The sequence below is a fragment of the Trichosurus vulpecula genome, chromosome 2 (genome assembly GCF_011100635.1).
Source record: "Trichosurus vulpecula isolate mTriVul1 chromosome 2, mTriVul1.pri, whole genome shotgun sequence".
In the NCBI taxonomy this organism is placed as follows: Eukaryota; Metazoa; Chordata; class Mammalia; order Diprotodontia; family Phalangeridae; genus Trichosurus; species Trichosurus vulpecula.
This window is the reverse complement of record NC_050574.1, coordinates 457,089,760-457,105,932: the sequence shown is the minus strand read 5'-3', so window position 1 is coordinate 457,105,932 and position 16,173 is coordinate 457,089,760. Positions and strand designations below refer to the sequence as shown.

The 16,173-nt window shown below is 38.3% G+C and overlaps 1 protein-coding gene across 3 annotated transcripts in view; it reads right to left on the bottom strand.

Annotated features, from left to right (window-relative positions):
- Positions 1-16,173, bottom strand: part of BCLAF3 (BCLAF1 and THRAP3 family member 3) — a 122,632-nt gene that overhangs the window by 45,640 nt on the left and 60,819 nt on the right. For all 3 annotated transcript variants that reach the window (XM_036745898.1, XM_036745897.1, XM_036745899.1), the window contains exon 9: positions 9,823-9,941. In XM_036745898.1, coding sequence (XP_036601793.1) covers positions 9,823-9,941 — 119 coding nt within the window. The remainder of the gene's footprint in view (positions 1-9,822; positions 9,942-16,173) is intronic.

Here is a 16,173-nt window from a genome sequence, read left to right as displayed (position 1 = left end):
GACATAACAGCAGGTCCTTAATAAACATGTGATCAACGAACTAAAGAAAGTGAATTTTTCAGAAATTAAAACTGACAGGGCAGCAAGGTGGAGCAATGTATAGAGCACCAGCCCTGGTCAGAAGGACCTGAGTTCAAATGCGGCCTCAGACACTTGACACCTACTAGCTGTGTGACCCTGGGCAAATCACTTAACCTCTAGTGTCTCACAAAAAAAATAAAATAAAATAAAATTGACTATTTCAAACACCAAGCTCTTAATGTTAGGCATTTTCTAATGAAAATCTTTCTCAAACATTCCGAAAACTTCCCTAACTTTGTAATAGGCTGAACAAAAATTAACTCCTTTTTTTTGAGGGCTCAGTTGTTATCATTATGGTATCAAGAGTGACTGGAAGCCATTTCAGGGGCTGCTGAGGGTTGATCACAGCTAAATTAAATGTCTTAGGCATTTAGAGACTTTTAGTTTTCTCTATCCTCACTATCAGGCGGTCAAATGTTTCTTCAGGGAGTCAGTAGGATTCCAACGTCTAGCAGACCCCCACCTACCCACCCCAATTTCTTAGAATTTTTGGTCACATCAGCATAAATAAGCTCAGTATGAGAACACAAAGGGTTCTGAGGAAAACACACAAGCTTTGGTGTGTTAATTCTCACCCCTTTTCAGGCTCTCCATGGTTCTCCATACTGAAGGTACAAGAAAAATGACTGCAGGATAAACTTAAGTGTTACTCTAATGGCAATAATGGGTCAAATCACAATCGGATACAAACTTTCAGTCTGATAGTTCCCCTACTGATCAAGCAGGAAATGGCGGCTGGTAGTACTTACAGAAAATACAACTACATAGTAAAAGTTATTAAAATAATGACTTGAACCCTACATCAGTGGCCCTGCCATTGCCAAGTCCTAATCCTAAATTATTCCACCAGCCTCTCATGCTTTGTTTTAAGATTTTTTATTTTTAGTTTACAACACTCAGTTCCCCCTCCCCCCTCCCTCTGAAGTCAGCATGGAATCCAAAATCTATTCTACATATACCTTTGCATGAAACTCATTCACACAACAGTCAAGCTGTAAAGAAGAATTATGACCAATGGAATGGATCATGAGAAAGAAGAGAAAAAAAAGAGATCACACAGTTTGCCTCAATCTGCATTCAAACTCCATACTTCTTTCTCTGGATATAGATAGCTCTTTATATCCTGAGTCCTTCCGAGCTGTCCTTTTATGCTCTCATTCACGTCTTGCTAAACGGGGCTGATGGAAATCATAAAACCATACCAATTAAGCTTCCTACAAATTTATACTATGTAACCTCAACTGGGTCCTCCATGCTGCAAGGCAAAAAATTATATTTCTCCTTAACTGATTATTAAATATCTAGTTTTAATATCTCTCCTCAACTACAGTAATGCCTCTCCAATTGCTTCAAAGACACCTGACTCATGTATAAAAGAGAATTCATTTTCTTTCTCCCAGAAGTGTTCGCCTTTGGAACTTCCCTTTAATATGAAGGAAATTACTATCCTCTTCCACTCAGGATCACAACCAAGATGTCATCATCAATTCTTCACTCTCACAACCCACAAATCAAATCTGTTGACAAACCTGATCTTTACCTTCAGACTATCTCTCATTAACATTCCCTTTTCTTTTTTTCCTTTTTATTAATTTTAGTTTCCAACATTCACTACCACAAGATTTTGTTCCAAATTTTCTTCCCATTTCTCTCCTCGCCCTGTCCCAAGATGGCATGCATTCTGATTACCCCTTCCCCCCATCTACCCTCCCTTCTATCACTTCCCCTTCCCTTCTATTTTCCTGTAGGGCAAGACAGATTTCTATACCCCACTGACTGCTTCTCTTATTTCCTAGGTGCATTTAAAAACAATTTTTAACATTCATTTTTAAAACTTTGAGTTCCTCATTCTCTCCCACCCCACTCACCCTCACTGAGAAGGTAAGCAATTCAATATAGGTTATATATGTGTAGTCATGCAAAACACTTCCATAACAGTCATGTTGTGAAAGACTAACCATATTTCCCTCCACCCTGTCCCACCCCCCCCCATTTATTCTATTCTCTCCTTTGACCCTGTCCCTCTTCAAGTGTTTTGTTTCTGATCACCCTGTCCACCAATCTGCCCTCCCTTCTATCATTCCCCCCTTTCTCTTATCCCCCTCCCTCCTACTTTCCCAGAGAGTAAGATAGATTTTCATACCCAATTGAGTGTGTATGTTATTCCCTCCTTAAGCCAAACCTAATGAGAATAAGGGTCACTCATTTCCTCTCACTTCCCCCCTTCCCCTCCATTGTAAAAGCTTATTCTTCACTCTTTTATGTGAGATTATTTACCCCATTCTACCACTCCCTTCCTTCTTCACCCAGTACATTCCTTTCACCACTTAATTTTATTTTGTAGATATCATCCCTTCATATTCAACTTACCCTGTGCCACCCTCTCTCTCTACATATGTATGACTATACACACACACACACACACACACACACACACACACACACACACGTATATATTCATTCCCTCCAACTATCTTAATACTGAGAAAGGTCTCATGAGTTACAAATATTATCTTTCCATGTAGAAATGTAAACAGTTCAACTTTAGCATGCCCCTTATTATTTCTCCTTCCTGTTTACCTTTTCAAGGTTTTTCCTGATGCTTGTGTTTGAAGGTCAAATTTTCTATTCAGCTCTGATCTTTTCATCAAGAATGATTAAAAGTCCTCCATTTGATTGAATGTCCTTTATTTCCCCTGAAGGATTTTATACTCAGTTTTTCTGGGTAGGTGATTTTTGGTTTTAATCCTAGCTCCTTTGACCTCCAGAATATCATATTCCAAGCACCTGATCTTTTAAAGTAGAAGCTGCTAAATCTTATGTTATCCTGATTGTGTTTTCACAATACTTGAATAGTTTCTTTCTGGCTGCTTACAATATTTTCTCCTTGACTTTGGAACTTTGGAATTTGGCTACAATATTCCTAGGATTTTTCCTTTTGGGATCTCTTTCAGGAGGTGATCAGTGGATTCTTTCAATTTCTATTTTACCCTCTGGTTCTAGCATATCAGAGCAGTTTTCCTTGATAATTTCTTGATTCCAGGCTCTGTTTTCGATCATGACTTTCAGGTAGTCCAAAAATTTTTAAATTCTCTCTTCCAGATCTATTTTCCAGGTCAGTTATTTTCCCAATGAGATATTTCACATTGTCTTCTATTTTTTTTCCATTCTTTTGGCTTTGTTTTATAATTTCTTTGATTTCTCATAAAGTCATTAGCTTCCATTTGCTCCATTCTAATTTTTAAGAAATTACTTTCTTCAGTGAGCTTTTGGACTTCCTTTTCCATTTGGCCAATTCTGCTTTTTAAGGCATTCTTCTCCTCACTACCTTTTTGGATGTCTTTTGCCACCTGGGTAAGTCAATTTTTTGAGGTGTTATTTTTTCAGCATTTTTTTTGTGTCTCCTTTAGCAAGCTGTTGACCTGTTTTTCGTGATTTTCTTGCATCACTCTCAGTCTGCCAATGCATCCTGGGCCATCTCCAGTCATTCTGGTAAATATCAGGCCCCTGGACCCAGATGGCTCTGGAGAAGAAGGTGAGGCTGGTGACCTCACGCAGCCCTCCCTCACTCAAATCAAAGTCAACTGCAAGTCACGCCATCATTTCCCTGATGTCATGGTCCTTTTCAAGAACGAAAGACGAACACAGCCACCTGCATCACTCCCATTTTTCTTCCCAATTTTTCCTCTACTTCTCCTACTTGATTTTCAAAATCCTTTATGAGCTCTTCCATGGCCTGTGACCAATTCCTCTTTTTCTTGGAGGCTTTGGCTATGGGAGCTTTGCCTTTGTTGTCTTCTTCTGAGTGTATGTTTTGATCTTCCTTGTCACCAAAGAAAGAGTCTATAGTCTAATTTTATTCCCACTGTTTGTTCATTTTCCCAGCCAAATTCTTGACTTTTTAGCTTTTTGTTAAGGTAGGACACTGCTTCGAGTGTGGAGGGTGTACTGTCCCAAGTTTCAGGGGTTTTGTGTAGCTGTTTTCTGAGATATTTCTACGGACCTATAAATTTTCAGTTCCTCCAAGGTAGTATGATCAAAGGTGAGGTGTTTACTCCTCTCCTGGTCTGTGAGTGACCACAAGCATTCTTTTCTGCCTTGGAACTGTGAGGAGGATTCTCTCTCTACCGCTGACACCAGCGCTACTCCTTGCCCCAGGACTGAGATCCGGATCCAGGCATGGGCAAAGCAAGAGAATCCTGCTTCAGAGCCAGCAAAGAGATCCCTGTAATCCCCCTCTGATCAGCCACTTGATCCCTCCGCCACAGCATGCAGGCCAAGAGCTTCAGAAGCAGCCAATGCTGATGCCGCCACCCCAGGGCTGCGGCCAGACTGTGCTCTTCTTTCGCTCAGGTCCGACAGACCTTTCCTACTGACCTTCTAAGTTGTTTTTGGTGTTTGTGGCTTGAGAAGTCTAGAAACGACCACAGCTGCCACTGAGCCAGTGCCCTGAGGCCTGCTCCAGGCGTGCTAAGGTCTCTCTGTTCCAGCGCGGCCCACACTGGATTGCGCTCCTCAGGCTGGTACAACAGACCTTTTCTGTCAACCTTCCAGGTTTTCTTGGGCTGGAAATTTGTTTCACTCTGTCATTTTGTGGGTTCTGCAGCTCTAGAATTTGTCTAGAGTTATTTTTTACAGGTATCTTGGAGGGGTTTGGGGGAGATCTCAAGCAAGTCCCTGCTTTTACTGGGCCATCTTGGCTCTGCCCCTCCTACGTTCCCTTTTCTATAATCCTACTGCCACAACCACAGTTCAGGGTCTTCCATCAGCTCTCACCTAGGCTACTACAGTAGAGTCGCCAAGAGTATTTTTCTACAATATAGGATCTAACGATGTCACCCCCTCAACAATTACTTACTACTTTCAGGACCAAATATCAAGTCCTCTGGCATTAAAAGCTATTTGCAACCTGGACCCTTTTGGTTTTTCCAGCCTTCTTACATTATATTATATTTCCCTCCACACACAATGATCGAGCTACACTGGATGACTTGTGCTTCCTTTTATATGGCACTCTGTCTTTGTATCTTTGCACTGGCCATCTCGTAGGCTTTTAAGTTTCTGGGCTCTTGTTTTCCTGGCTTCCTTCAAGGTTCAACTAAAAGCCTACTTTTTACAGAAGGCCTTTCCAGTCCTGTTACAACAACTTCCTAATACACAATTCAAGCCAGATGCCACAGAGACATCTCAAACTTAAAAGGCCAAAGAACTCATTACCTTTCCCACCTTTCTTCTATTTTGTAAAGTACACCACCATTTATCTAGTCTCCCACTCTCCCTAACTTACATAATTACAGTTAGCAAACATTGCCGTTTCTGTCTCCACTCTCTCCCCAAGATCCTACCGTTCTGCCCTACTCTGACAAGACAACTTTAGTTGAGGTTCTCATCACCCTTCATGTAGACAACTGCAAGAGCCCCCTAATCAGTCTTTCTAAATGGCCTCTGATGTATCCTCTACATAAATGTTTAACTGATTTTCTTTACGGGAAGATCTATATTACTTTCTCTATTCAATAAATCCTAGTGTTTCCTTAGTGTATCTAAGAGAAAATATAAACTGTTCTGTTGAGCTTTTAAAGACCTTCACAACTTGGCCACAATCTCTCTCTGGCCTCAGTGCTGTTCACTCCCCCTTCCATCCCATTCTTTGCACATGACCTTTCATTACCCATCCCTGTCCCTCTGCATACTGTCACACCCTCTCTCAGCCTTCCACACACCTGGCATGATTTTCTCCTTGTAGAACCTTTCTTAAGAAAGTTTAAAGCTGCTATATGAATTCTGCCCTGACCCCTTCAACTACTAATGCCCTTCCTTACTCACCACCTTGTTTTTTTCCTTAACATTTATCCTGTAAATACACATACACACATATATACACATCTATAGATAGACAGACACACACCCTTTCCCTGACAGAATTTAAACTCCTTGAGAGTAGAAACTTTCATTTTTTGTTTTTCATTTCTACCAGCACCTAGCACAGTATCTGGCATTTAATAAATTATTGTTGACTGAGAGTACATTTAGTACTCCCTACCCATGGTCTTCTGTGCACATAATAGAGAGCTATGTTTTCTCATCTCTTCTTCTGGGCTAATGTTGGTTTTTATCATTACCCAGCACTCAACTTCTTTTTTGTTTCTTCTTTTCATTTACATTATTATAGCTATCACATATATTATTTTCTTGGCTCTGTTTAATCTGTATCAGTTCCAAAAGTCTTCCCATGGTTTCCTAATTTCTTAGTATTCACGGTTTCTTATGCTGTAGCAATATTCCACTGCACTCTTGTACCACAATTTTATTCATCCATTTTTCCATCAACGAACATCCACCTTGCTTCCAGGTTTGTGTTACCTACTCTAAATATTAGTGTGCATATAATAAGTTTCTAAGTTCCTTGATAAATATGACTAGGAAAGAGATCGCTAGGTCAAAGGGTACAGACAAATTCATTCATTTCTTGGCAATTCTAAATTGTGAAACAGCCTTACAATTCTGGAAGGCAAAGGTAGTATTTGCTTTTAATCTATAAAAGATTAAAAATGTGAACTTTGCACTCAAGCAAATACAGAGGACACAATCGTTTTTTAAAATTACCACATTATACAGTAAATGATATTAACATGAGATTTTCTATTACCTCAAGAGAAAATCTATACGATCTGTCCAAACGCTAAACTCATTGCTTGGGGTTCCTGCTAACAATAAAGAAGTTGAGTGACCTGAAGAGATCCAGTATTTTATATATAATTGTGAAAGTCAATAACGAGCTCTGTTCCCTGCTGGAACATCCAACCTCTATTTTCAAGAAATTGATGCTTTTTGTTGATGTCAGTCATTTATGACTATCTACCTTCGCGCTGTGAGCCCTCCTTTGAAAGAAAGGAAAAACAAGGAAGCAGAAAGAATCAACGTATGAACTTCCTTGTCTGACAACACAGGCAACATTCTCTATCCCACTTCATCCCCAATGAGAGGGAAGATGCACATTTCTTGTCCTCTCCAGAGCCAAGCTGAGTCACTATATAATTACACGTAATTAGCTTTCCATTTATTGTTACAGTCACTGTACGGAGCGTTTTCTTCGTTCTGCTTATTTCGCTCTGATTCCACTGATGGGTACCTCCTTTGTCTCCACTCATTTGCTACTATACAAAGTACTGCCATACATATTTTGGTATATAGGTGACATTTCAGTCCTTGACTCTGATGGAATATATGCGAGTAAAAGACCTCAATTATGAAATGCTGAATGGATAATTCTGATCACATTAAATTGAAAAGTTTTTGCACAAACAAAGCCAATGCAACCAAGATTAGGAAAGAAGCAGAATACTGGGAAAGAATTTTTAGAACTAGTGTCTCTGATAAAGGCCTCATTTCTAAAATATATAGAGAAAGGAGTCAAATTTACAAGAACACAAGTCATTCCCCAATTGATAAATGGTCAAAGGATATGAACAGGAAGTTTTCAGAGGAAGAAACTAAAGCTATCTATGCTCCAAATCACTATTGATTAGAGAAATGCAAATCAAAACAACTCTGAGGTACCACATCACACCTAGCAGGTTAGCTTAGCTAACATGACAAAACAGAAAAATTAGAAATGTTGGAGAAGATGAGGGAAAATTGGAACACTGATTCATTGTTGGTAGAGCTGTGAAGAGATCCAACCATTCTGGAGAGCAATTTAGGACTATTCCCAAAGAGCTATAATTTGTACATACCCTTTGACCCAGCAATACCACTTCTAGGGCTATATCCCAAAGAGATCATAAAAATGGGAAAAGGATCCACAAGTACGAAAATATTTATAGCAGCTCTTTTTGTAGTGGCAAAGAATTGGAAATTGAGGGGATGCTCTTCAATTGGGGAATGGCTGAACAAGTTATGGTATATGAATGTAATGGAATACTATTGTGTTATAAGAAATGATGAGTAGGCAGGTATCAGAAAAACCTGGAAAGACTTATATGAACTAATGCTGAATGAAGTGAGCAGAACCAGGAGAACACTGTACACAGTTACAGCCACAATGCGTACTGACTTTGATAAGACTTAGCTCTTCTCAGCAATGCAAGGACCTAAAACAATTCCAAAAGACTCATGATGGAAAATGCTATCCATATCCAGAGAAAGAAATATGGAGTCTGGATGCAGAGCGAAGCAGACTATTTTCTTTTTTCGTCTTGTTTTAGGTTTTTCTTTCTTATGGTTACTCTCATTCATTCTAATTCTTCTATACAACATGGCTAATGTGAAAATATGTTTGATAGGAATGTATATGTAGAGCCTATATAAGACTGCAGGCCGTCTTGGGGAGAGGGAGACGGGAAGGGGGAGAAAATTTAAAACTTACAGAAGTGAATGTTTAAAACTAAAAATAAATAAACTTATTTAAAAAAAAAAAAGATCTCAGAATCACAAGGTCTGGACATGACCTTTAAGGCAGGCAAACTAGAAGTGTTTATTAAGCAATTAGGATACAAACATGAGCAAAAAGAAAGACAGTCACTGCCTTCAAGAAGCTTACATCCTAATGGAGGAGAAGAATCGCAGAAAAAAGAGCTTAAAAAAGGGGTAGGGCATGGGAAAATGGGGGTACAATACATGTCTAGAGAGTCAGAAGCAGAGCCAGCAAGAGAATGAAATGTGGCTGGCATGGGCCCTTCCACAAAATGAGAGAAACTCACCAATGGAAGAAAGGAGGTAGAAGGACAGAAGATGTTCCAGGATGAAAAGGTCCCAAGCAGCAGAACTCTTCTCTAAATCGAGGGATATTAACGTTCCTTTCCAATTTTTATGACATTAAGTCACATTTTTGCAAAATTCCAGATTTTTTTTTTCTAAAAAGGTCAGACCAATTCAGAGCCAACCAATAGTATACTACTGTGCCTATCTTGCCACAGACCCTCCATCACTGATTATTTGTCCTTTGACATGGTTGGCCATTTCTTGTACATAAAGCAAAACATTAGAATTGTTTGAATGTGCATTTCTTAATAGTGAGTTGGAACAAGCTTTTATATCTGTCCACCTTTTAAAAACCATTACTCCATCCGATCTAGTACGAGAAGGAGGAAGAGTAAGGTACATAAAAGGCAGTATGGCGTAACGGAAAGAATTTCTGCACTGGAATGAGAAGAGAGGTGGCTCTGGATCCTGTTTCTGACACTCACCAGCTGGATAATCACATGCCAAGTCATTTACATTTTGGGGGTTAGTTTCTTCAGCTCCAAAAGGGGCAGAATACTACGTGTAGTACCCGTATAACAGGGTTATTGTGAAGGTCATAAGAGGCCATGTTTGTAAAGCTTTCTGCAATCCTAAAGTACAACAAAAATATTAGCTATTGTAATTAAAAACTTTCTTGATTTTAGAGAGTGAAAGTCTTTGCTAGACAATGAGAAAATATAAAGATGAATAAAAGACAGTCTCTGTCTTCAAAATGTTCTACAATCTAGTAGGTAAATAGACAAGCACACAAAGATCCAAGCAGAGATCACTTCCAGCTGGGGAGAACAGGAGAACCTTCCTAGAGAAGGTAAGGCTGGAGGTCACACTTGAAGAATTACAGAATTTTATAGAACATTATAAAACATTTCATAAAGCATTTCAAGGTCAAATTCCCAAAATACTGAAAATCATCACCACAAAAATTCTCATTCTGAAAAAATATCGACGTGACTAGACAGCAAAATCTATTTTTTCATGTAAAAGAAAACTCCTTACCTTCCTATAGCTCTGCCTACGTGAAAAATCCGTCCATCTTCACTCTGTAATCGTTCTTTTCTCCTCCTCTCGATGTCATGTCGGAGATCATTGGGATCTTCTATTACTCTGAGCAAGGCCTGAGAAATGATGATGATGAATTATGAATACAGTCCATCCTATTACTATTTCTTTTGGAAAGGAAGCCATATCTAACATCAAAAGTGATTTGTAAAATATTATTTTAAAATAATTTATCCAATAAAACCAAACCATCAACTAAAAGATTAAACATTAATCTTAATAATTTCATGAATTCAAAATTTTCTGTTTAGATTCCCTTTAGAAATGTGGCAATAGGGGGGGCAGAGCCAAGACGGCAGCTGGAAAACAGGGACTTGATTAAGCTCTCCCCAAATCCCTCCAAACATCTGTAAAAAATGGCTCTGAACAAATTCTAGAGTTGTGGAACCCACAAAATAGCAGAAGGAAACAGGTCTCCAGCCCAGGACAGCCTGGATGGTCACTGGAAAGGGTCTATCGCACGGTGCTGACAGCAGAGGGCAGCCCAGCGTGGGCCACACCAGGACAGACCAGATCCAGAGTCAGCCAGCCAGAACAAGCCTTGGGGCCATGAAAGTGATCTGTGGCAGTTACCAGACTTCTCTGCCCACAAACGCCAAAGAGCAGGTTAGAGGGCAACTGCAGAATCGAGTTCAGAGCGGTCTGATCACCAGCCCTGGAGGTGGTGCAACAGCAGCAGTGGCAACAGCAGGAAACTCCTGAGGCTGCTTCCAGAGATACAGTGTCAGCTGCTTCCCAAGTCCCTGGCTCACACAGTGGGAGGAAATCTAGCAGCAGATTGGAGCGGGAGTGCAAGGAGCGCCTTGTGGGCACAAAGGCAGATTCTCTTGCTGTGCCCTGCTTGGATCTGTGTTGAGGTCCTGGTTGGTGGTTCTTGGGGGAGGAGAAGCACTGCAGTGGCAGAGCCTGGCGTGATGGTGGAGCAGAAGTAGCTCTGAAAACTTCAGTGCTTGGATTGTAAAGTTTGGGACAAAGTACTCTCTACAAGAAGTCATATCCTGACAAAAAGCTCAAGGGTCAAGTAGTTGGCTGGGAACATGAACAGGCAGCGAAAACGAACTCAGATTAAAACACAGACTCAAACTCAAACTCTAGATTCCTTTTTTGGTGAAAAAGAGATAAAAACATACAGCCACAAGAAGTCAACAAAGCCAAAGAGCCTACATCAAAAGCCTCCAAGAAAAATATGAATTGGTCACAGGCCATGGAAGAGCTCAAAAAGGATTTGGAAAAGCAAGAGAAGTAGAGGAAAAACTGGGAAGAGAAATAAGAGTGATGCAAGAAAATCATGAAAAACAAGTCAACAACTTGCTAAAGGAGACCCAAAAAAATACTGCAGAAAATAACACCTAAAAGAATAGACTAAACCAAATGGCAAAAGAGAACCAAAAAGCCAATGAGGAGAAGAATGCCTTGAAAGGCAGAATTAGCCAAATGCAAAAGGAGGTGCAAAAGACCACTGAAGAAAATACCACCTTAAAAATTAGACTGGAGCCAAGTGGAAGCTAGTTACTTTATGAGAAATCAAGATATTATAAAGCAGAACCAAAGTAATGAAAAAAAATGGATGACAATGTGAAACATCTCTTTGGAAAAACCACTGACCTTGAAAATAGATCCAGGAGAGAGAATTTAAAAATTATTGGACTACCTGAAAGCCATAATCAAAAAAGGAGCCTAGATATCATCTTTCAAGAAATTATCAAGGAGAACTGCCCTGATATTTTAGAACCAGAGGGTAAAACAGAAATTGAAAGTATCTACTGATTGCCTCCTCAAATAGATCCCAAAAAGAAATCTCCTAGGAATATTGTCGCCAAATTCCAGAGCTCCCAGATGAAGGAGAAAATACTGCAAGCAGCAAGAGAGAAACAATTTGAATATTGTGGAAACACAATCAAGATAACACAAGATCTAGCAGTTTCTACATTAAAGGATCGTAGGGCTTGGAATATGATATTCCAGAGGTCAAAGAAGCTAGGATTAAAACCAAGAATCACCTACCCAGCAAAAATGAGTATAATGCTCCAAGGCAAAATAATGGACTTTCAATAAAATAAAGGACTTTCAAGCTTTCTCAGTGAAAAGACCAGCGCTGAATAGAAAATCTGACTTTCAAATACAAGAATCAAGAGAAGCATGAAAAGGTAAACAAGAAGGAGAATTGATAAGGGACTTACTAAAGCTAAACTGTTTTATTTACATTCCTACAGGGAAAGATGATGTGTATAATTCATGAGATCTTTCTCAGTATTAGGGGAGTTGAAGGGAATATAGACAGAGAGCACAGGGTGAGTTGAATATGAAGGGATGATATCTAAAAAAATGAAATAAATTCAAGGGATTAGAGAGAGGGAGAAAGGGAGAGACAGAATGGGGTAAATTATTTCACATAAAAGTGGCAAGAAAAAAGCAGTTCTGTTGGAAGGGAAGACGGGGTAGGTGAGGCGGAATGAGTGAATTTTACTCTCATCAGATTCAGCTTGAGGAGGGAGTAACATACACACTCAACTGGGTATCTTACTCCACAGGAAAGTAAAGGGAAGGGGATAAAAAAAAAGGGGGGTGATGACAGAAGGGAGGGCAGATGGGGGAGGAGGTAATCAAAAGTAAACACTTTTGAAAAGGGACAGGGTCAAGAGAAAAAATTGAATAAAGGGGGACAGGATAGGATGGAAGGAAATATAGTTAGCCTTTTACAACATTAGCATTGTGGAAGGGTTATGCATGATGATACGCATGTGGCCTATATTGAATTGCTTGACTTCTTAGGGAGGGTGGGTGAGAAGCGAAGAGGGGAGAAAATTTGGAACTCAAAAGTTTTAAAAATAGAAGCTAAAAAAAAAAGTTGTTTTGCGCATATAGCTGGGAAACAAGATACGTAGGGAATAGGGCATAGAAGTCTATCCTGCCCTACAAGAAAGTAAGAGGAAAGGGGATGGGAGCGGGGGGTAGTGCGGTTAAAGAAGGGAGGGCTAACTAGGGAATGAGGCAATCAGAATATATGCCATCTTGGAATGGGAGGGAGGGTAGGAATGGAGAAAAAATTTGTAACTCAAAATCAATGTTGAAAACTAAAATATTAAATAGAAATGATAAAATTTAAAAAAATGTGGCAATAACTAAGCTATCTACTTCCTTATTCTCAGAAAACTAGAAAAGTGGTTAGCTTCCTCCTCATTACCAAGTTTAATTCACTGCTTTCTTCTAGAAGGAGAAAAATATTTAGCAAAAATATATAGCAAGAATCCTTTCACTCCCTGGCTAGTAAAGTTTTTTTTTTTTTAAATGTTTAACTTAAGTTCTGTGTGCTTGGTTTTTAAATTACGAATATTACAGACCACTCCCATTTCATGAAAGGTCTTGTGATGAGGTCAAATCTTTAAGTAAAATTAATATTACCTTGACTTCATCTTTCATATCTATAGCACCCATGTACACACTTCTCAATTTAAATAACAATTGACGGAAATTTATTTTCTCTCCCTCTCATACTCCATCCCATTTGGGGAAAAAATTCTTTTAACAAATATGATGCTAAACCAAATTCCCACAATTGTGTAAAAATAATACATATTTATATACATATGTTTCATTCTGTACCCTAATATATTAACTGTGTGTAATGGTTTCATCATCAGTAGTCTAGAATCATAAATGGTCTTTATAATGATCACTTAGCTTACAGGATGCTTGTCTTCTTCAGTATCGCTGTTATTGTGTGTGTGTGTTGTTCTCCTGGTTCTGCTCATTTCATTCTTCAGTTTATAACACTTCTCCAAATTCTTCATTCTTATAATACTGTTATAATATAAATTGTTCTTCTGGTTCTGCTTATTTCACTCTTTATCAGTTTATATAAGTCTTTTGACATTTTTGAAATTATCTATTTCCTCATTTCATATAACACAATGGTACTCATATCCATATGCAACACTTATTCAGTCATTCCTCCACTGATGGACATCCACTTAAGTTTCCAATGTTTTGCCATAGCAAAAAGAGCTGGTATAAATATTTATGTTCCCCAACTGATAAATGGTCAAAGGATACGAACAGGCAGTTTTCAGAAATTAACGCTATGTATAGTCATATGAAAAAATGCTCTAAATCACTATTGATTAGAGAAATGCAAATCAAAACAACTCTGAGGTACCACATCACACCTAGCAGATTGGCTAACATGACAAAACAGGAAAATTATAAATGTTGGAGAAGAGGAGGGAAAATTGGAACACTAATTCATTGTTGGTAGAGCTGTGATCTGATCCGACCATTCTGGAAAGCAATTTGGGACTATAAAAATGTGCATACCCTTTGACCCAGCAATACCACTTCTAGGGCTATATCCCAAAGAAATCATACAAATGAGAAAAGGACCCACACATACAAATATATTTGTAGCAGCTCTTTTTGTGGTGCCCAAGAACTGGAAATTGAGGGGATGCCCATCAACTGGAGAATGGCTGAACAATTTGTGGTTTATGAATGTAATGGAATACTACTGTGCTGCAAGAAATGATGAGCAGGCAGGTATCAGAAAAAGCTGGAAAGACTTATATGAACTGATGCTGAGTGAAGTGAGCAGAACCAGGAGAACACTACACAGTTACAGTCACATTGTATGCTGACTAACTTTGATAGACTTGGCTCTTCTCAGCAATGCAAGGACCTAAGACAATTCCAAAAGGCTCATGATAGAAAATGCTATCCACATCCAGAGAAAGAATTACGGAGTCTGAATGCAGATCGAAGCAGACTATTTATTCTCTCTTTTTTGTTTTGTTTTGTTTTTTCTTTCTTGTGGTTCACTCCACTGGTTATAATTCTCCTATACAACATGACTAATATGAAAATATGTTTGATATGAATTTAGATGTAGAGCCTATACGAGATTTTTTGCTGTCTTGGGGAAGGAAGAAGGGGAGAAAGTAGAGAAAATTTAAAACTCAGAACCTTATGGAACTGAATATTGCAAACCAAGAATAACTAAATTTTAAAAATAAAATAAAAATAAATATTTATACATATAAAGGCCCTTTATCTCTTTCTTTGATCTTTTTTGGGTAAAGGCCTAACAGTGGTGTAGCTGGGTCACAGAGCATGCACTATTTAATAGCGCTTGGTGTTTAATTCCAAATTATTTTCCCAAACAAATGTACCTATTCATAGGTCCAAAAAGAGTGCATCCGTCTGCCCATTTTCCCACCAACAGCTAATAGCCTCTTCGGCTATTAACATTTTCCTTTTTTGTCATCTCTGGCACTCTTGAGTATGAGGCAGAATCTCAGAACTGCTTTAATTACCATTTCTCACTTGGAGCATTTTTTCATATTGTTATAGACAACTTGGATTTCATCTCTGTTCAAATCCGTAAGATCATTTGTCAATTGGGGAATGCCTCTTTTCCCAAATATATTTGAATCAGTTCCTTATATATCTTGAAATGAGATTTTTATCAGAGAAAACTGCTGCAGAGATTTTTCCCTAGTTAACTGTTCCCCTTTTCTTCTTAGCTTTTTTAGATTTGTATGCATAAAAAGACCTTTCAATTTGATATAATCAAACTTATCCATTTAATCTTCAGTGACCATCTATTCTTTCGTTTACTCATGAATTTTTCTCTTATCTATAGATTTCAAAGGCAAAATTACTTTCGCCAATAGCAAAGAAGTGGCAAAGACAATGTATTACACAAAATGTGGGTATGTAGATGAAGAAATTAAACTTTATATGCAATATTTTGCTAGTTTACACTCCACTGTATTTTTCTTAAATTACACAGTAAAGAATAAAAAGAAATTTAACTCAGTTTTAAAGTATAATTTCACATCTGATTTTTGAAAATTAGCAAGCACATTTTACCTAAATGTTTGAAGTTCAAAACTTATATACTCTTAGAATGAATTATATGTGTCTACATATACACATACATATCATGTATATGATTTTATGCATTATCTGCAGTATTGTATGTTCCTAGAGATACATGATGAAATATTCTAAGACTATCATCTCATTACAGTCTATATGCTAGTGCTATATTGAAGCACATTTTAAAATGAAGATAACAGACTTGTCATAATCAGCCTAACTCTACAAACAACTTAAAATGGCAGGCATATTTGCTTTTGCTAGTATTTAATAACGAAAATAGGAAGTTTATATAAATGTAAAAATAGGCCAAAGGAAAAAAATGAATATTTAAATAAAACATAACAACAAGCATTTCAGTTTCAGATTCTTTTGTTCTTCTGTTATGTTTTGCTTTAAGTGGTCAAATGTTGA